This window comes from Vidua macroura, chromosome 1 (assembly GCF_024509145.1).
Source record: "Vidua macroura isolate BioBank_ID:100142 chromosome 1, ASM2450914v1, whole genome shotgun sequence".
Taxonomy (NCBI): Eukaryota; Metazoa; Chordata; class Aves; order Passeriformes; family Viduidae; genus Vidua; species Vidua macroura.
The window spans coordinates 30,464,463-30,486,938 of NC_071571.1; the positions used below are offsets into that span (position 1 = coordinate 30,464,463).

The 22,476-nt window shown below is 38.6% G+C and overlaps 1 protein-coding gene across 1 annotated transcript in view; it reads left to right on the forward strand.

Annotated features, from left to right (window-relative positions):
* Window positions 1-20,443, forward strand: part of HDAC9 (histone deacetylase 9) — a 269,848-nt gene extending 249,405 nt beyond the window's left edge. The window contains exons 24-26 of the mRNA XM_053979425.1: window positions 5,393-5,477; window positions 10,524-10,677; window positions 19,782-20,443. Coding sequence (XP_053835400.1) covers window positions 5,393-5,477; window positions 10,524-10,677; window positions 19,782-19,821 — 279 coding nt within the window. The 3' untranslated portion in view covers window positions 19,822-20,443. The remainder of the gene's footprint in view (window positions 1-5,392; window positions 5,478-10,523; window positions 10,678-19,781) is intronic.
* Window positions 20,444-22,476: the final 2,033 nt, after the last annotated feature.

Below are 22,476 nucleotides of genomic sequence, written 5' to 3' on the forward strand. Positions count from 1 at the left end.
TCTTTAAAAGATTCTACAGTTTTTCACACATTGCTTACATAGATTTAAACCTCATTTTCAAACTGTATATAGATATACATATTACTTCAATTAAGAAAGCCATTGAATATTAAGATTTATATTTTATTCTAAGAAGTCTATGCAAATGTGGTTGAATAATGAGCTTTTCCCCCAAAATCACCATTGTGGAGTATGGAAATTCCACCCTATTTGCCCATCCTAGCTTTGGTGCTATAAATAGCTCTGCCATGACTTTTGGCCCCGGGTGGTGGTGAGTAATGCTGCTCTAGACATGTAAGGGTATGTGTTCTGCTTTCTTTCCTCCACATAACTTTTAAAGAGGCACTACTTGGATTTAAGAAATCCTTGGGGATGGGCTTTCCTTGAGTCCAGTATGCTAAATCCTACGTTTTATTTCCAACATAACTGCATTCATATAGGAATTCTTCTGCAGCCAGAAAGGGTAGGGAAGTATTCTTTCAAGTACAAAACCCTTTGAGTCAAAACCTGAGGATTTAGCTCTTCCTTCATCCCATCCCTTTTAAAGCAGCCAGGTGTGATGTCACCATGGGACACAGAAGTCAGTCTAACATTATGGTCCCTCTGATCTGCCTACAGGTTTGGGCAGTGTCTCTTAGCTCCCCGTGGCACAGCAGTTTTCTGTGGTCTGTAACAAGTGATAATTAGCCACAGATGGGGTCATGCTCTTCTTTGCGCAGAGGAAGCAGAGAAGTGCAGCCCACAGCGCCTCTGCCCAGCAGGACCCTGCAACAAAGGCGCAGAGAGGATGCACGTCTGTTCTCACTGACTCTGGCGGCCAAGGCTGAATTTGGCCCCAAGTGTGAAAACATTTTTAAGTGACTAAATTTAACATCTTCTAGTAAATATTCTTCTGGCTTGAATTTCAGTCTGAAGCAGAATTTGACAAAACATTGTGATTGGTTGGCTCCCAAGCATGCTTGAAAACTTACACCGGACAATTTTCTTGCAGAGTGTGAAGTATGTGCTTCTTTCTTGCAATCTGTTGAGCTGGCATTTAGGAGGGGATGGTAATTTAAGTGGAAAGCTCTACAGCTTTCCTGCTGATGATGAAAAGTTGGCATTTTCTCCTTTGTGGAATTCAGTGTCAATCTGGGGCTGCTTGCCAGCTAGGCAGTGAGCTCTGCCAAGAGGGCATTAAAAGGGGTTATTTACCAGAACAGGTAAGCATTTCTCTCTCCAAAATGAAAATATTCATAGAAGTGAATATGGCCGGGGATCAATTTTAAATTGCATGGTAAACTTGCTCACAATCTCACATCCTCATTGTTAATCTGACTCTAATACTAGTAAAAAAAATTAACACAGAGTCTAAAACACCTGTCAACTGCTGCTTACAGTTGAATATTCTGATTCCAAAGTTACATAACTCCAAGATATCGCTTGGTTTTCAGGGACTGACAGGTGCTAATGACCCTAATGACCCTTTGTGTCTTTGAACTTATTCCCGGATGAAATCTGATTTGTTTACTTACTGCATTGAAACCCTTGGTCACAAAAATACCTGCTGAAGTACTTATATGTAAACAGAGCATGCAGAAACTCTGAGAAAATTGCTAATATAAGAACACATAATATAAGAGGACCTGTGAGATCTTTGAACTTGCTCTTCTGTAATCACAGGCAACATTAAGAGCCACAAAGTTTGGTCTTTATGCTGACAGGTTTTTTACATAGTGTAACCAAGAAAGGGGGGTTGTGATTCTTCCCCCTGCAGCCCTGGCATCCCTGAGGAGCCTGCCTGCCTCCTCCTTTTCCTCTGCTTCTGGCAGGCTCTCAGTGCTTCTTACCTTCTGCTTACACTTGCCTCATTTGTCAGTAATCTCTAACTGCACTCCGTAACATTCTTCAGTGAAGCTAATCTTGGCACTTTAAAACATGACAGTGCTAAAGACAGCACAGATAATTCTAGAATTTTCAGCTCAATACAGACTGCTGTAGTTTCAGATTCTCACCACGTTCCCAAGGATCAATTCAGATCCCTTTCTGGGCACATGAAATTTCCATCATTAATTCTTTCTTCAAACATTTGTTGATATGCCTCTGGCAAATTTTGGCATACAAAGTGATTTTTCACCCATTTACATTGTTTTTCCTATTTTGAAGATGATTAGTAGACTCAGTTTCTACATTAATCTTCTGCTTTGGACACAAAAGCCCAACTCAGCCACGTAAAAGCTTTGAAAGTATGACCCTTTGTGTCTGGTCCAAACTGTCTCTCCAGTGATTTGGTTATTTCTGCAGACTTGAGCTGTTCTTCTCTGAAAGATTTCTTTCCTTATGGTGTATTTCCAGTGCTCTTTTCAGCTTCTTTTCTGTTAGCCTCCAGATTTAATAGCCTTCATTATCTGAATGCCAGTAAGCGTAGGGGGGAAAGTGATGATGGCATATATGCCAGGTGTAGAGTAATTTCTTCTGTTCAGTATTGGGTCTAATTGCTGATGTTTTCCAGGGACACCTCTGTGTCTATACAGTTGTATGCAACCAGTGGATAACTGCCAACAGAATCCTCCTTTTGAATGCAGCCAGTCTCATTTCAAAGGGTATAGCAATAGCTGCCATAACCCACTGTCTCTATTTCTGCAGTGATTTTGTAATAGAACTTCATTTTGGGCTATGCAGGATATATGATGTAATGAACTCACTTGTGGAGCCTGATCAAATTTCCCTGATATGAGTGAGGGTCCAAGGTCTGTTGGGCTGTACTTAAGGATGAGGAGACAGAAAGGCTTAGGAGCCTCAGCCAAGCTTGGAATATAAAAAGAAAGTTTTGTGGAAAAAAAGAGTTAAAGAAATGATCAGCCATGCCCATTATATTCACATCACGTACAAAATTGTTAGTAGTGCTAGCAGATGGAGTAATGACTGGGATAGGTATTGGATGTTTTACCCTTTTTCTTCTTTTAAGGATTCATCAGCTTATTCTGATTTCTAAAAACGCATCTGCCATTTCTGAATACTCACCTGGTATGTCTAGATATTCAAATGCAGCCTACTTGTTTTTTAAAAAAACAACTACACTGATAAATAAAGAGGTGATTTTGATATATTGGGGAAAATCAAACCTTTTGGGTTTTGGTTCTTGCAAAAATCCAGCTTTATGAAGTGCAACAAAATATCCCCCTTTTAACAGAAAATCTCCTCTGTCTCTACATCAGTTGTTCCCATCTTAATAATTAGTACAAAGTGTCTGCATATAATTAGTACAAAAGGTCTGTCTAAAGAATCCTATATTCAAAGCTTTCACATATTACAGTCTGGCAATTCCATACCTATTACTATTATTCCTACTGCTATGGCCTGGAGCTATTTTGTTCTGTTTCAGGCAAGTGAATTGGTCATCAAAGCCTTAGGGATTTGGAAATCAATGAAACAGAACCTTAAACTACTCTGTTGCACCTTATGTGTTCCTGCACCCAGCATGACCAGACAGAACTTCAGGGTTTTGTATTCTTCCTGGCCAAATTGTCAATAGATTACTTTAAACAGAAAATGACTAGTGATAAAGCAAATGCTATTTATCTGCAGAAGTCAAGATATGGATTATTAAGTGTGTTATATAGATTGTTGTTCTAAAATCTGTAAAGCTTGATCTGTTGGTTGGCATTTTTGTAAATACACAGTTTCCCCCCAGGCACCTGAGTTACCAAATAGAGCCACCTATGAAGATGATAAAGTAGATGTAGTTCAAGGATTGCAGAAGTATCTGAAATATTATTTGTATTGTAATTGCTGTTTTTGTGCTAATCCACAATACATACTAGATAGGAACAATCTTTCTTTGCACTTTGCCCTCTTTGTTAACCAAGTAGCGCTGGGACCCAGTCAGGTCCAACCAGCCCTTCTCTGCACGCTTGAACACTGAGCAGAATAGACTGATTTATGCTATGTGAAAACAAAACATAGTGCTATTGTTTCTAGCCAGAAGAAAATCTTCCAGCTGCAATCCCATATGGGCTTCTAAGGAAATAATGACATGAACAGCCCTATTCATTATAGTTACCAAGACTCCAAAGGACTGGTGATACTTGCAATGTCTTTATTGCTGACAGGCATTCACTGCTGATTGTAGTGGCAGGATCCCAGAAGTTTTGGGATTTGTAGCTGAGCTTGCTTAAAATAGCACCACTGAGGGAGTATCCACACTGCAGTTAACTTCCTACTGTGTGTGCTTGGATCAAAGTTGATTTTATCTAGCTGGTGAGTAGCGATGCAGCGGTAGCAACCTGGAGGACAGTATATGATGGCTACTGAGCTATTAACTTTGCAAAGGAAGCTCCTTGGGTGGGCTTCACTTGACCTAGTTTAAAATAGACCCAGGCATACTTAAGAAAGGAGTTTTGTCTGCAGTACAGATGTCTCCTGTCAACGGTGGTTGAACTTCTTTAGCTTTAGAGAGGAGAGATCGGTATTGATATTGCTGGTTTTTGTCCACCTTGGCACAGTTGCTACTCCTCAGGCCACAAGCCTACACATCCAGCCATGGCAGTTTACGTGGGGAAGCAGAAGAGTTTCATGACTCATAGCATAGTTCAAGGAGAATATAGTTATTACAGTGCAAGGAGAAGCATTTAGCCCAAACAACTTTTTACCCTTTTTTCCTAGAGAAAATGTGTGGAGGGTGGACAAAAAAGCAGATGTGGGTGACATACAAAATACAGTTTATTTTTTATATTTATCCACTTCAGGGCAAAAATAAGTATGCAGTAACTGAACACTTTTTTCTGCTGGTACAGTGCTACTCAAAGAATATACAATTAAAACTAGGAAATTAAAATGCAGCTGATTCTGTAAAAAACTTACTTATGGAAATTTATTTCTAATCTGCATAACCAATTTTTTATTTACTACTTTATTTGAAATTAATGTTAAGCTACTAAAAGCAGACATGTTTTATGGTTTTCCCCTATAAACCTTAAAATGTGATAGACGGTTAGATGAAATAACACCAGAAAAATAAAGATAATAGAGTGCACACTTTGGTTCCAGTGTGGCTTCAGCAAGGTTTTGTTTGGAGTGCCCAGCTGCATATACAGACGCAGTGGAATTTGGTTTGTAAGGAACCTACAAAAATTACACAAATAACTAGCATTTTTTAATGAATAATACACAGACATGCACCTGCTTCAGAGACTCCATAGATTAGTCTTGCAGCCAATAGAAAAGCCCCTTGGAATTCAATTACATGGCTGGAAAACAGAAAACAAAATCATGACTATACATTTAGAACTGATACCAGCAACATATTAACCAGTTCTTGGGCTGAGCTTTTCCTGAGGATTAGATCATTTTAGTTTGTTTTATGTCCCTGTGGCTTATTGAATATTTATATTATTCTATTCTATTCTTTCAGCTGGAGCCTCTCCCGGAAGATATTGTGCACCAAATCCCCAATATGAATGCAATAGCTTCTTTAAAAAAGACCACTGAAATTCAAAGTATGTTTCTCAGTTTGAGTTGGTGGGTTAGTGGGCTTGGAGTCATTTTTTATTATTAATTAATGTCATAAACATTACTGTTTCAGAGAAAAGCATGGGAAAATGTTTCATGTATAAATTGACATGCTGTGTCTAATATTTATATATATATATGCTTTTTATTTTTGTTTCTTTAACATCTCTTTGTTTCTGCCACATATTTAGCCTTGAAAAAGTAACCCATTAAAATTATTTAAACATTTCTGATCCTTGAATATTCCCAAATCTTTTCATTCCAGAGCAGCTTGGATGAAATAGATGTTTGTCAGTGAGGGACAGGAACAGACAGGTAAATCAGAACTCTAATGAATAGTTTGTCAGATTCTGTTTTTGCAGCCCTTTACAAGGTACTCACTTTGAGATTCACATGAGCTTGAGATAAAGCGAAAAAGCTCCAAATGGGCACTGATCTATGGAACAGTGCTAAAAAATACATTATTTTATTGTTTCTGAGACAGAGGGTACATTATTTCTTCACTTGTGGGCTTTGACCCCAATCCTTAACTACCCGGATGCTTTAGGGCATTTGTTCACTGAAGAACTTCATGCCATCAATTGCTTTAGTCCAAGTGAGCACACATCCCTTAAATTCTCTAATCTTCTGGTCTCTGCCATTTTACCGAGCCAGTGGGAGCTTCCTGACTTCTACTGTTTGTTGTCTCCTTTAGAATAACTAATGAATAACAAATGTTTTCCTTCATTTGAGATGAACCACAAGTGGTGGGGATTCATCTATGTAAAATAAATGCAGTTTTTAAAAGGGACACCATGCCCAATTCAGTTCATGCAGTACTTCTCCATGTGATTTTCATTGCAAAGTGACAAAGAAAATTCATTGTAGGTATATAGTTCATCATGCATATCCCATAGACACCTAGATATGGAAAAGCTCTAATAAAATCAGCTGTATATAATATATTCCAAGAAGTCCCTTGCGCTGAGTGGTATGTCCCTGAGTAGCTCAAGAGTTAAAATTCCCTGTTAATAATCTGTTAATGATCTGGAAGAAGTCAGCAGGTTAAGGAGATTCATGTACTGTGCAAGGTAGAATAGATTTACAAATGATAATAAGGGCAGAGTGCTACACACAGACCACAGACACAAAGAGAAGAGATGCAATTCTGTTTGAAATAAAATATCTATGTAATGGAAAATGGGTCTGAAACCAAAAAAAGGGTGAATTGAGAAAAAGACAAACAGAAGAGTAGGAATACATACAAATGATGGCTGTTAAGAGAGAAGTTGTGGATTTAGGAAGAAATATACAGTGTAAATCTGATAACATAGTCCAGAGTTCTGCAGAATGACTTGATTTTAACACAATTAGGTTTCAGCTGAACTGGTGCAGTCATGCAGTCCAGTGGGCTGTTCTGAAACCTTAGTCAGGCTGCTCAGAGTTTGGACTTATTTAAACACAACAAGAAAGTTGCCTTTTCTTGCAACTACCTAAAAAGTTATATTTACCTCATTTTGTCTGGAGAGAGACCAAGTATTAGAAAGGAATATGCTTGGATGACTGAAAGGAGCCCTGAAGAAGTTCAGTGCAGCTTTGTGATGCATATTTAGATCTGTTCAATATTTTAGAGAGTTAGGCAGGCTGGAGAGCATTAGGCTGTTGAGTAGCACCTCAAGAGGTACTGAGAAAGCTGGATTTGTTTGGATCATGGCATTGCCTTTGGATATTTGGTTTGTGTTTCTGTGATCCAACTTTCATAATGAATATTATTAACATTTTATACCAAATAAGCCCCTCCTCCGTGCTTTTTGCAAAACCTCGAAGCTACAATACTTAGAAATTAAGAGACAACTTTTTTTCTAACCAGAATATAATTTCTATAAATGTTTTGTATTGACAGTGATCCAAAGCTCCTTTGAAAACGTAACAAATTTGGAATTAGTAGTTTCCATACCCATGTAATAGGCTATTTTTAAACAATCCTGTTCAATAGCAAAATTGAACAATCCTGTTCAACCCCAAACATTGTTTTTCAAGCAAGGCACGGTATGGCATGTCTAAATCTTTGAAAGGCAATTACAAATGCCTATAGGAGTGACAGAAATATTCCCTTTTATTATTTCCTGGTAATAGTCAGTGCTCACACAAATCTTTGAGGGGGGCTTAAGCACATTTTCATGCTGAAAGCCAAAGCATACCTAGAAGACTGTTTTGGTTTCATTGTTTTTTCCTTGCAATCCATGATTGCTCAAGTTTTGTATGAATGAAACCAGCAGTATGCTTCATTCTTTCCCTTGAGCTCCACCAAGTTCTTCTCAATGAATGTAACAGCACTGGTAGAATTTCACATTCCAGTAGAGCACAGTAGAAATGGCATTTTCAGAGATTGGAGTGGTTTGAGGCCAATGCTTTTTGACTTCTTTTAATTGTCAATCCACAGCACACCTCCTAACAAAGCCCCTTGACAGCTGTGTGCTGTGATTGGCTCCCCATTCCATAACTCTTTGCCTGCAAATCTTTTGGCTGAACACACGTTCAAGGTCTCTGTTGTTTTGTGTACAGCAAATAAATGTTGTCCTGGATATAAAGAAGCTTGCAAAGCTCTTCTGCTTACCCAAGGTGTTCATAAAGTACATTTTTCTGATTTTAAGGAAAAACCTATCAACCTATCAAAACCTGCTTTTTCACAAGCATCACAGAGCCCTCTTTTTGTGAAGTACCTGGTGCTACCTGCATGCTATTTCTAATTGTGACTGCTTAAACATTTCCCCCCACAAACACCCTGCCAGGTAGTTCCTTTCTCCAGGACCCTCCACTGCAGTATATGGGCTGCCACCTGCCTCCTAGCCTGACTCTGCTCTCTCTATCGCTGAAGCCCCTCTCATAACACAGCTCTCAATGTGGTGAAACAAAGAGCACCACCAATCACTTGTGAGTGAAGGGCAGTTAAATGGGTGCAGAGAGCCCACTAATATGCTTGAATTGGCCCTGAGTTTTAATATTACAAGAAAGTCAGGATTCAGGGGGCAGCTGGTGTGCAAGCCTGTGTGTGAATGAACGAATGTGATGTAGCAATCCTCGCTGATGCTGTTTTATTGTTGCTGCAGGAGAGCAACACAGTGGTAGCTGGGTACTAATATTTTATTTTATGAATAAAAGCCCTTGAAAACTCCAGCAGTGAACATGGGTTCATTTCTTTTATAGGCAAGAGGGGGTATTATTCCCATGCCAGCAGATTTGATTTTCTTGCACATCTGTTTCTGCAACAAAAGCCCCACCCACTCTGTGAACATTTAGCTCATAAATTAGAGGGTTTGAATTGGGTGTATATTGCAAAGACTGACTTTTGTACATAGGATCTGTGAGAACACTGTGGAATGCTCATATAACTTTTTTGTTTGTTTTTAGTGTATTTTTTAATGAATAGAGAATATGGTCTCTGAGCACAGTAATAATAGAGAATATTTTTGTCTTGTTTTTATAAAATTTGCCAGGCTCCAATCATTGAGCCTACTGTTATGTACATAACTTTTTAGCTCTGTCTTTCATGTTTTTGGAGCAAAGCCAACCTCCTAACACTTAATCTCAACTTTGTAGGATACTTAATACACTTTACATTTTATCCCCAGAAGGTCCCTGTTATTTAAAGATTCTGCTAACTACTCAAACGTGCACACTATTAGAGTTCAAAGAAACACTCCAGCCATGCTCACTTGTTGTTCTTGAAGATTGACTTGGGCTTTCATCTTGCAATGATGTTTTTGAATAAAGACATTTTCAGACTTTATTGACAGCTGCTTTCTCACTGGAGGGAAAAGTTCATCCTTCCAAAAGCCTGAAACTGTGTTGAGAGCTGTGTTACCAAAGAGGGAGTTTTCAGCAGCCTTTCTGCAGCACAGGCAGCACCACTGCTGGCCTGGCCTCCCAGCTGTCATAGCCTCCAGCTACCCTCTGGATAAGCACCTCAGCTCAGCCTGCTGCCCAGCTGCCAAAATCCTCCTTTTAGTCCTTGGAAAGGTCCCCTGCTTGATCCCCTCTCTTTCACAGCTGTTGAAACCCTCTGCCTAATTCTCAGATAAGTACCCTGATCCAACCTCTGCAGCAGCTGCTGAAAGCTTCTTGCTAAACACTGAGCAAGCTCTGGTCCAGAGCTTCCAGACTTCCCAAAGCTCCTAATCCCCAGGTGTCATCCACCTGGCAATTAGTGAGTGCTCAGTGCTTTGCTGGACTGTTAAGAAATATGTATGTAAATTCATACTTGTTCATGTGGTTTCCAATAATCAGACAGTTTCTTTATAACAGATATTTTATATGTTTAGGACGAGTCACTTGCCATTATTTTTTGCATTGCTTGATGAGCTTCTTCTGTTGCAGGCAGAAATATGAAAATACTCATGCTTTTAATCCACTGCTGTATTTTTACATAGCAGACCAGAAAGATCTATCCCTTATGATACCTGGCAGCCTTCCAGCAACAGCCAGTTCATATATGAAAGTTTTAACTAAATTATTGTTCTAGTATACGCCCTGAGGTTGGAGGAGAAAGAACATCCAGGACTAACAAACCTGATTGTTCTGGCAACACCACTTCAGTCTGAGCTGGCATTTCTAACTTCTTTCCTTTTCAAGACAGTGCTGTGTGAGCACTTTGTACAACAATGTACATTTTTCTACATTTTGCTGTCTCTGCATCAACTGTGTGCTATATCAGAGCTTCTAGTCATTAACCCTGCTCTGAACTCCCATCACCTTGTGTAGACAAAGCCAATAGCCTTCCTGACAATCTATGTTCATTAGACTGTGTGTTACTCCTCCAGTTTATTACCTTCTGGGGAAGGGTGTGACACAGCTCTTGGAACGAAAGCACTTTCCAACTTGGCATTCTTAGGTTCAGAAATAGACCTCTTCACTGCAGTCTGAAATTTCAACTGTACTGCTTACACCACAGAGATTTTAAACTATAATCACTCAGTGTTGAACTAAGTGATTACTGTTCTTGTACCACCATGCTAGCTAAAATTCCCATAAATTATTATGTGTGTTTTCCTTAGGCAAGTACTGGAAGTCAGTGGAACCATACTCTGTGCCAGTGGATTGTGCTCTGGCTGAGTCTCAGAAGCAAGAGAGGGAGGAGACAGAAACAGTATCAGCTATGGCCTCTCTGTCAGTGGATGTTGAGCAGTGTATTCCTCAGGAAGGCAGCAGGTAAGTGCATGAAATTATTGCAGACAACAAGGCTTTCCCTCCAGCGAAGTAAAATGAAGAAGAAAGGAGGACTAAGGGTTTCAAAAAAGTGTTTCAACATTACCTGCTAATTGAGATACCTGGAATTTTCCATCCCTGGGTTTCAGTTCTCTCACTTAGCACCAGAAACAGAGATATTAGCCGTTTTTTGACTTTGGTATCTCTATTTCTGTACTGAAGTTCACCAAGAACCTTGGTTTCTTCCCATTTCTATTTCTTGCTACTTCATAAAAAGTACAATATGCATATGAGGTAAATAGACATGGTTAAGTGTAATCAACCATATTCTTCTCATTAGAAGCTTTTAAAATTTCTTTTCGTTTCAATTTTCTAGGAAGGCGTTCAACAAACAGTCAGATAAATTTAATAATGATGGACTTAAATCATTATTAAGTGCTATTAGACAGACATTAGAAGTTGCTTCCCTGGAAGAAATGTGAACAGTGCCAGCATAAAACTTAAAGCTATCCTGACCAGGATTAGGGCCAACATTTTCTATGTTCTAAGATGAAGGTACACCAGCAAAGAATGAGAATGCTGGTTTTTTCAGTTTGTAATCTGCTTTTTACATTAATGAAGATTGCTTTCAACTTGCAAATTAAGAAAATGATGCAGTAAATGCTATTGTATGTTTTGCCAATTGCACATGAAAAAAACACAGTGGCCACCAAATATTGTGTCATTTATAATCAGAAAAGCCACTGCAGAAGTTTTTGGCGTTTCCTGTTTTTTTCTTTTCAGGACAAACAGTTCTGGTCTTTGCCAGTAGAGAAAGACACAAAATATAGTGGAATCACTTGGGTTCCATTATACACAGAAAACATGGGAGGGGGAGGAAAGTTTAAAAAAAGCCTTATAAGGAGACTCATCAGCTCCTCAGGCTGTGAAACAGCAGTAGAGAAAACAGGGAGCTGTGGGTAGGGACAGCAGTGGTGGGAGTGGAGCCAGAAAGGTCCATGGCTCCTACATTGTGACTGCTTCTTAGTTGCTTCAGTTCTTTCCTCCTGTGTTGTGTCTTTTAATCAGAACTGAACTGATAGGCACACAGGGGAACAGTGCAATGCACAAAGCTATGGATGTGTTTGGCAGTGAACATCCCTCACAACAGTGGCAACACTCATCTGTCAAAAGAACTGAGGCATGGCTCAAAGGGACACACAGGGAGTAGAGCTAGCTAGTAAAGTTCACAGTATTTTCATAATTACCTTTCTAATTGTAATTATATTTTAATATGCCACGGCTATTCTTGTGCTAGGATTATTGCAGACAACTTCATTAAAGCTTAGAGAAGAATCTATGATGAGCACAAGATGTATTTTAGATTTGTGACTGTGGTAATCAGTGCTCAACTGAGGAATAATGTAGTTTTTCATATAAGTTTCTGACAGTTACAAGACACTTCTGCTAGCTAGGGACAGAAAAATTCCCACTTGTGTGTGCATAGCTCTGAAATATAAATAATTTTAGTTAAGTATTGGAAATAATGAAGTGAAGAAAATTAAAGCTATAAATTGTCTGGAAAAGGGCACAGTTAATTTTGTGTATTCTTACATTGCTGAGAATAACCAAAAATTTTATTTGCTATGTGCCTCCACGCAAAACTACGACTACCAGGAGCAACTGTTACTCCTACGTGATTTGAACAAAATAACCCTTTGACTAACACTGCACTTAATTACTGTACTTATTACCTACCAACTGATAACCTGTGACAGTTTCCACCCATTCTGAAAACAGAATTTCAGGGCAGTGCTGAGAAACATGGCAAAAATGGATGTACTGAAATGTTCACAAGTGGAATTCATGTGGCTGCCAGATTCATTACACTTCATCAGTTCTGGACTCTTTTAGGGATCAATCCATTGTGGTGAATTGTTTTGTGGAAAAATTACTTTGTTTGGAATATCTTCTGTGGTGCTGCAGTCATTTGTCAGCAGCACACAAAAAAATAGCCTACGCACGCATGCGTCCTGAAATCTCTTTCTACACTTGTAACCCTCAAAGAAGTCACATGAAGCCAACTTGCCATTAGAGAGTGACAGGACAAGAAAAATGCTGTCCCACTGAACCAAAATTGATAGTTAGGTTTTCTGAGGCCTCTGAGCATCATTATCTTTGTTTTCTTCCTGAATGTAAGGAACAATATGGAATCAAAAGTAATCCCCCTGAAAGTTGGATTTTGAGGGTCCTCAACTGTGAGGAAACCTGAGAGGAGCTGCCTGCACTTTGAGTGTGAATGAAAATCCATCATGGAATGTCCAGGGAGTGAGTCTGTGACATTGGATGCTTTGGGTTCTATATAATTTACTTCATTTCACATAAGCACACCATCCATGTCATAGATACATACCAACACAAACAGCAGTAATGTAGAAAGGAGTTCAGCTTTGTTTTTTCATGTTTTTTTAATGTTTGTTGTAATAAAGGACCATGTATGCAATGCGCCTTCTCCAGCCACTTCCTACAGCAAACAGAGGGCAGCAGGGATGTGAGGAGTCATGTGGGGTCTCAAGCTCTGTTAGAAGGTATTCCCTTCCTCCTATTGGTATAGATGGGGTCACCTTCTGAAGGCCTGTTTGCAAGCTTTTGCACTGAGTGCTCATTTGGGAAAGTTGCTTGTGACAGGTAGGGTGGGGGCAGAACAGGAAGCACATGGCTGACAGGGCAGCCTGAAAGGTTCCTTCCTTACACCATGAGTCAATTTGCTTCCTCTTAATTCCCACCACAGTCAGCAGGCTGATAGTTCTGGCCTGCAACTCTAAGCCTGTTTCACTGATTCTATGGCAGAGATCCTGTCGACTTCAGCTCTGGATGGTCAGGCCTCCACATGAAGAGCAGCAGCAAGAGTCTCTTTGTGGGAAACTCTGGCCAGTCATGTTGGAGGATATATTGGTGTTGGAGTGAGATGACTCACTTTAAACTCAGATTTTGGGCAAAGCAGTTCTTTTCCTGGCCAACTCATATCTGACTCATTTACCACTGATGGATAAAATGCTCCTGGCTAAGGCCCATATAAAGTATTTTTATTTCTTTCTTCTCTCTTTCTTTCTTTTCTTCAAGTGACAGTGCCGATTATTTTTTCACTTGATTTTCTCTGGCAGGGTAAATGAAGACAAACATGTAAAGCTCCTATGCTTTTGGTGTTTTATTTTACCAAAGCAGAACTCTGCATCTTGAGGTCCAATTGAATCTTGATTATAGCCTTTGGAAGAGTAAAGATACAGAAAAAAGAGTTTGTGGATAGGATAGGAAACATGTATGGTGCTAAGGGGGATTTAAATAGAGATGCAATTAGAGAAACAGGCATGGCCTATAAAACATTTCTAACTACCAGAACTTTTGTGTGTTGATAACTGTTTATTCCCTGTGTGAGATACAGATTTAGCTGATTAGAATTTTGCTTTGGCCAGACATCTGTTTCAGAAATCATGCTGTGAAATATTCAGTACGCTACTGTCCCTGATACCTTGGAGCTTCTTTATGTTTCTTCTTAAAATGGAAAAAGAAAAGAGTGTGGAGGGAGATCTTTTGCACTTACTATTTTTACAGGAAGCAGTAAATCTTGAGAATGACATTTATCAGTATTTAACTTTATGGCTCTGGTTCAGCTGAGCATAGATTTTACTCAAATGGAAATGAAAACAAAGTATAATTTTTATTCTTAGTGTTACAGAGCTACCAGTTGCAGTTTCAGTCAAATTGCATTATATTATATACTAGAGCAAATGGTTGAATCATGGGGTACAGCTAGCTACCATTTAGGGTCACTTGCCGTATTTGTCTATCAACTCATAAAGCTTCACTTGGCATTTCACTGTTCCAATATCTATCTCAGCTGTGCTGAGTACACAGCGCATACATGGCCATACCCCAGAAGACTTACAATTCTCTCCAGGCTCAGGAGCTGCAGAACAACTTTCTCAGGTCAACCTAACCCTTATCTTGCTCACCTTCTCATCCTTTGATGGTGGGTTCCTAAGGAAGAGAATGACGAGTAGAGGAGGCTGAGAGCCAGCCTTGCCCTGATGAGTTGATAGATCTTAATTGCTCTACCTGACCCATGCTGTGTAAAAGCCTTAAGGATACATACGCAGGTATAAACTTTTCAAAACCTTTTGGAACCAGCTTACACCTCTGGGTAAGCACTTGGGTAGTGAACCCCACAAGCTCATCAGGCATCACACTGCTTTTACTTATTAACCAATAAAATCACTGGGAAACCCCTAGGTCTTGTATTGGGAGAAAGAAAACCACTTTTCTTACTTGTAATCTTTGACCCATATCTGGTTTTAAAGGCTTGAACTTCTCAAAATTCTGTATTCCTGCTAGTATGGAAATAATTTCTTGCCTTTGATGATTTTTGCTCCTCTCTGTGCTTTTTGTAGTTTCTTTGAGATGGAGTAAAAGCTGCATGCAGGACCCCAGGTCCTGGGCACATTGTGAACTTGCACAGAAGCTAATACTGGGGATGTTTTGTTTCTGTGGCTTTCTGCTTCTTTACCATTAACTCCAAGCTCTCAGTCATAGCCATCACTGTTAAAACAGTTAAAGCTGTCCTCCCTCATTTTGTATATCTGGTGTTTGTGTTGTTTGCCTTCTTCTCCATACAGAAATACTGCTATGGACCTTAGAACTGAGTAGTATTGGAAATTTGGTGTCATCAGCAAACATTATCACCTAAATCTATTTGTTGTCTGCCTACTCTTTCTGAGATGCTCTGGAGAATTCCTCCATGGTGAAAATTCACCAATATTATTCTGTGATTCCTGCTTTTGAAGTACTGTTAATCAGTGAAAGGACTTTCTTTCAACAACCAGGGTTCTTCTAAGCACTTGGGTAAAATTGTTGGAAGACCTTCTTTGCAGAGGAAAATCACTTGATTCCCCTTCCCTAATTTCCTTCAGAAACTTCTAATAAATTTGAAAGGATTGCCATTTTTATAAGTGTTAAGACCTAACTCTTACCCAAATGACTGTTACCTAAATGCCTACTAATTCCATCACTGATTGTAGCTGCTTTCAATTTTGCCATACAGGCTTACTGTACCGCCTGTGGTTTCCAAAAGGGGAATTGCTTTCCTTGCCTTCTCTACCTCTTGCTGAGTTAAGCTGTAGAATATGCTCAATAGCTATTTCTTTAACAACATCCTAATCATATTTCCCTGGAACTTAGCAGACAAATATCATCTGCTCTTAGAAATTTGGCAATGTTTGGTGTATCAGTTTGTTCTATCACTGATTCAGTTTAGGATAGTTCATCTGCAAGTAATAAAATCTCACTGACACATCTCTAGTGAACCCAGATATAAATAGTTCATTTTGCTTTTGTGGTCTACCTTCCTTGATGCTCCTTTTATGCTTTGATCATTTCCTCTGATGTATTTTGAAAGATCTTTTTTTTATTAGCTTTTATGCCTTTAATATGTTGCTTTTCAGACTTTCCTTTAGTTTGTTTCACTGAGGGTTTACATTTAACTTGCCAGAGTTTATATTTTATTTCATTTGCCTTGTTTGGATGTTACTTCCTCTTTTGAGAGTATATATGTAGTTACCTTATTCTGCTCTTAAACTGGGATGGTTTTTTACTTTTAGTTCCTTTCTCTTTGATCCATACTAAGTCCATTTTTACTAGGATATACACTTACTCAGGATGTCTTATATAATGTCTTTAGATACTCCCCAAATCACCTTCATGATATAGAAATACACCTCCTTTTCTCCAGCTCTTTGCTACCAGAGGATCACTTTTCAATTACAATGATCTTCCCTGAGACAGCTGAGTTAAATTAGGAACAGATTATGGCATAAAATAGCCATACCATGCCAGAAAAAAATCTATCTTTTGTTCAATTTCTACCTTAAAAACATACCTTGAATTTTTATTTTTGTGTGTGTGATAATTTAGCTAAGAGGACTCTCTGTAATGCTCATTTGAAAAATAAGGTAAGAGAAGGACTTTCTTTTTTGGGTGATGTACTACTGAGTTTATCTACATTCTTAAATAGTACTTTTTTTTAAATTGTAGATATCAGTTACTTTTAATAATTTTCTCATAAATAACACTTAATTGCCACAGAACAATATTTAAGATGTCACATGTTTTGCCAGATTTTATCCATATGGTAGGATTTTTGCCTTATCTATTCATTTTGTTTGAGGGTTTAAACAGCATCATTTTGTTTAGCATTAACTGCAAAGAGATTATTTCATTCTGACATAGTCAGAATTCTACATACAGAGAGCTAAAGATGAACACTCTTCACAGCACACCAAAGTAAAGTGGATGCAGGAGGTCTCAGCTCCTAGGAACTTGCAGTTTAAATGAGCCACAGTGAAGCCTTAGAGAAAAATCACAGTTGTGGTTCTATAATCACTACAATCTCAATTGGTGTCTTTCTGAATTTGCTGACTGCATGGAATTGGTTTAGATCAGACCTGAGCTCACAGCTGCATCTCGAGGAACTGCTCCGAGCATACAGTGTGGGATGGGGGTTCTGCCTGTTTTATGTTTTTATGCCAACTTCCTGTCAGCTACAGGAGAACTGACTGAACTGACCTAACTCACAGTGACAAAGCTGAAGTAACACAAATTTGGCCTGTCAGACTCTGCCCCCTCGATTTTTCTTTTGACAACTTTTGATTTTGCCAGAATGGGTATATATTGATTCTCTGCTCAGTGCTCTGGGGTTTACAGTGTTTTTCTCTCTGTCCTTTGGCCCCCAAACAATACTGGCTCTCACACAAGGCTTTAGCCTGAGCCGTTATCTCATAAAAATAAATGTTTTTAATGATAAACCATTGGATAAATCCAGTGACTTCTTTGACATGAAATAAAATGAAGTTAAAGCATGCACATAAGTCTTCAAAAGGAGACTGAAGAAGATTGTGAGAGTACCCACACTGCGAGAAAACAACTGGATCGCCATGGTGCTCTATCTCTCTTTTCTGAAAAGAACCATGTATCTGGCATTTATATATAAAAATTATTATTGGTGCTTATGCTCTGGCTGGTGAAGAATTTTGGCCTGTTGTTGGAATATATTTGAATATATTAGAATATAGCACTCAATATCAGTAAATGCCACTCCTGGCCCTCAGAAGCACCTTTGTCAGTGAAAAATTTCCCTGTGAAAGAAGTCCTAAATAAGATCCTCAATTGTACTATATTCATGAGAATGTCAATCCCAGAAGTCAAACACATGTGAACAGACTGTTGCATGTACTGCTTCCCTAGGTTCTTATGAATAGTCCAAACCCCTACTCTCACTTCCAGAGGTTTTCCAGAATTTCACTCCTTCCTGATCTGCCAATCACCACCTGAAATCTATTGACACATATTTTTTCTCATTTGCAGAACCTAAAAATTGAGCTGTCATCTGCTTCCAAATTATCTTCTTACCGGACAGACTCATAAGGTTCTGGATGTTTAACAAGGCTTATTGACCCTCTGTGTTATGCCAGAGGACTTTCAGGTCTCCCACAAGTAGCTGGAGAAAGTGGAAGTGCGTGGTCGGCACAACAGCAACACACCCCATCAGTATGAATTTCTCACCTGGTGTGTGATCTTTTATTGCACCTGAGCACCTCAGCAGCAGGCAGGGCTCCATCTCACCCTGGCTGCCACTGTGTGCTCTCTGCTGCAAGCCAGAACAAAGGAAAAGGGGGAGAAGAGGGAATGCAAGGGGGCTTCACCTCACTGCTCAGGAATGAGAGAGCCACAGTGGTTGCTGTACATAGGAAATATCCTCCACCATGTGGTGAGGAACTAAAGATTTGAGATTTATAGATTAATCATCTTTTAGAGTCTATACCCTTTGAAAAGTGATTAGTCTGAAAAAGATCATCTTTTTCACATGTCATTCACTTGACATATTTTTCAACATACTTCCAAATTCATTCCAAATCAGAAAGGAATAACCTGTATAAAATAATTTAAAGACATACTGCTGATTTTTTCATTGGGAAAAACTTTAATAAGTTCCAGATTCATTTAAAATTCTCTGGCTTCCTTGCTGAATAGGCTATCAAAGCCCAAGCAAGCTCCCATTAATTTTTTTTTTCCATGGGATCTCATGAATTTGTACTTTCTGACGAATGTTTTACTGAAGCCAGTTATTATACTGGCTTACAAGAATTAACTGGTAAACATCTCATTTATTAATTTACATTTACTTTTCTCCCCTGATTTCAAAATTGCTTGAAGTTACTATTTTAAAGTGGTTCTTAAGGCTGACAGATGGAGATGAAAAATGGTTTCTGTCCAAATTCTTTGCCCATCAATAGTGAAGTCTCTCCATGATCTCAAAAGCTTCCCGTTTCATAATTGCCATCATATTCCTCAGGTGCAGTAGCTTGTCAGATACGAGGAATTGCAAGACTTGACATCAGCTCAGCATATGTGTCCTCATCATTTTCTTATTTGTTGTCTTAGAGAGCTCATCTTGCCTAAGCTAATAATTTCCCAAAGGTTTCCATATAAAAGGTATAGATATAATCTGATTTGATATAATTATTAGATCCTTTTTCTTTGATAGCAATCTGCTGATCAGGTTCAGGATTTAGTCTCAAAAGTTGCAGGCAGGCAGGCAATGTGTTTATGAAAACACAGAATCAAAAACTAGGGGACTGGAGAAGAACCTCAGAGGGCACATTACTTGGCTACTAGTGAACAATTTTGCTTTAATGGTGTGGGCCCGCTTGAAAAAAATAAATGCATGTATTTTTAGTTGCAAAAGCTTGTAAAATAAAAGTATCACAGCTATTTTTTTCATTAAATTATTTGAGTCTGTTGACACAAAGCATGTACATTTCTGGACAAAATGTTATAAAATATTCTGACATATTTTAATATAAACAGGAACATTTTCGGTGATTGCTTGGATCTAAAATGTTTTTCCACTTGACATTTGTTTATACTTCCTAGGAAAGAAACTCTATTTATGGATAGCTGAATAACACAAATAAACATCTGAGAGAGCTGAAAAATCAGCTTTGATTATGCATGGAAATCTACAATGTCATTGTGTACTCTTGTGCCGTATTCTGATTGCCTGTTTATTTTTACAGAGCTGCTGGTGAGCCCATGGAAGAAGAGCCAGCCTTGTGAAGTGCCAAGTCCTTCCTGATATTTCCTGTGGGTGACATCATTGTGTATCCCCCAAAGCACCCTCAGACATGTCTTGTCTGCTTCTTGGGTGGCACAGATCAGATGGAACATAAACACTGGGCACAAAACTCGGAGTAGCAGCTTCACTTGTTCTTTGGATGGACTTGAAAGAGCCTGAAAGATTCCTTAAATGTAACTGCCACAATTCTAGAGTTACAGTAAAACAGACTTGGGAGAAAGAGCCCAGAGCATGCTTTTTTAATGCTGTTTGACCCACTCACCAACACAAATTGTGAAATAGAGTATTGCAAAATTCTACATGATAGATTATAGATATGAGAAATGCAACAGCCAGCGACATACTCTGTGAACTCCGTGAATCACTTTCTGACACTTTTTACTGGATAATTTTTTTCATACCATGTTAAATTGTTAATAGAATTTGTTTTCTTTGCTCCGTGTAATGAAGGGAAAAAACCCCACCCTTATTTTATGTGCCATTTTTTAACCTCCTGTAATGAATTCTTAGCTGAATAAGTGAAAAGCATTTAAATTATGATGAGAGATTTTAGCTAAAGGGAAAGCACTTCTTATTGTACTATAAATCCCCTGAAGTACTGTGCTTGGTGGTGCTTTATTTTCTCTTCCCTATTCCTGGCCATCCCACCCCATTTCATGTAATCTTTTCTATCATAAAAACACGATTCTCTAAAATGATCTTTTGCCTTTAAGAAAAAGTGCTGTAGCCTCTGTAGTTGACAGTAGCGCTCACCATATGTGCAGCAGAGATCAAGTATGGATAGTTTTTCAAACGTGTTTTTAGTTCGTTCTGAAATGTTTCTGCGTTCTGACTCCAAAGCAGCGACCTTCAGTAACTGCGTGCAGCTCATTTGAAGCTCAGGTGTTTCTGTGGAGGTTGTGTGGGAGTGTTTTTTACAGGTCGTGTTGTGAATACCAACTGATTCTTTTATGTAGTCTTGCACCAAGAGAACTGATGTTGCTTAAGAAGCTTCAAAGGGTTTAGGCTTTATTTAAGATCCCCGAAGTGCAGCAAGATCTCCCTGCAATGTGACTTTAGCTGTTTAATTCCGTGTCTGAGAACGTAACATAGAGTTGTGCCTTTAGCTGAAAATGAACGCTTAAACTGTTACACGTGTTGCCTTACTGTCAGAGAGAGAGAGAGATGGGGCATGTATGTAAGAGTACTTCAAATGAACAAAACTCTGTTACAGTAACTTTTATTTTGTTTACAACCTTCTCACCTAATGAACCCCAGGAGATACCTTGAAGTATTCAGCTTGCAGAATTTGATAACTTGCTCAGCTTTTAAAAGCAAGTGATATTCATTTTTTATATATTTGCCAAATTCAAAAAAGAAAAAAAAAAGGATATATATTAAAGCCATAAGTGAAGACTGTCATGCTTTTTATTCTGAAATCTGAAAGGAACCTTAATTAAAACAAGATTTTGGGGAAGGCCATGATATGAAAGATATGGAACAATATGGTTTCAGTTATAGGCAGACTCAAACCTGTAAATCAAAGATGAAAGATTTCACTCAAATAGAATTATATAATTCTCTTTTGTTATACAGTCAGACTATATCTTTCATGCATTTGGGTTTGTTTACGATTAGCATTTTAATTTTAAAGACTTTTATTACTTATACCAAAGCTCTCCACTACAAGTTAGAAATCTGAGGCATGCTTTGAAAAGGGAAATCTAAAAAAAGGGATGTCATTTCCTATAATGTGGAGTAAACTTGTATTCTGAAAAGTTTACTCTGAAATGAATGTATGCCCCTTAGAAAAGGAAATAAAATTCTGACCCTCAGAAAGTGAAATAAAATTCCACCCCCCATTTACAAGCCAAAACCATGCTCGTTTTAGTAATGCAAAGAGTCCCATCAGGCTAAATTAACTCCTGGTGTAAGCCACCTTGCCTGACTCTGGGCTGTTCTGAAGGGGTTGTTCACATGACTAAAGCAATCAGGAGTTCCTCCTGCATTTTCAGCAGACTCCTGATGGCAATCTTACTTGCCATTTACTGCGATTTTGTTATGGTCATCAAAGAAATTTCCCTTCAAGGAAACCAAGGGCTATAGCTGATGAGTTGGGTAATTTGTAGAGCTTTTCACATTTTGAAATCATGGCTGCAACAATTTAATTGAGTGCATAGTGACATCGTTTTAAAATTAACCCTAAAATCTGTTTGTGTCCTTAGCTTGCATGAACTTGTATATGAATTGCAACCTGAAATGTGAGTTACAAGCTTTTCCAATCAAAGTATGTCTTCTGGGTTGCAAATCAGCTAAAGCTGTCTTTTTTTAGCTGGAAATGCTTTTAAAATGCCAGAATAATTTGAATTAAACCACATTATAAACTCACACTTACACATTTGTACAGATGTAGTCCCTGGCAGATATCTAGACATGCTGCTGGTTGAAGTTAGGATCGTATGGATAAACAAGTGTGCTAATAAACTGCACACAGATTGTGTCCAGAAATCTGTTCTGACTGAAGTCAACAGCAAAGTCCTCTTTGATTTTGATGGGAGATGGATCAGGCCCTGCTTTTCTTTTCCCCTTTAAGTCAAGAATGCCATTGCTTTTTGATTATGTCATTCCTAGGCATCTTACAGCCCTCTGGGAAATGA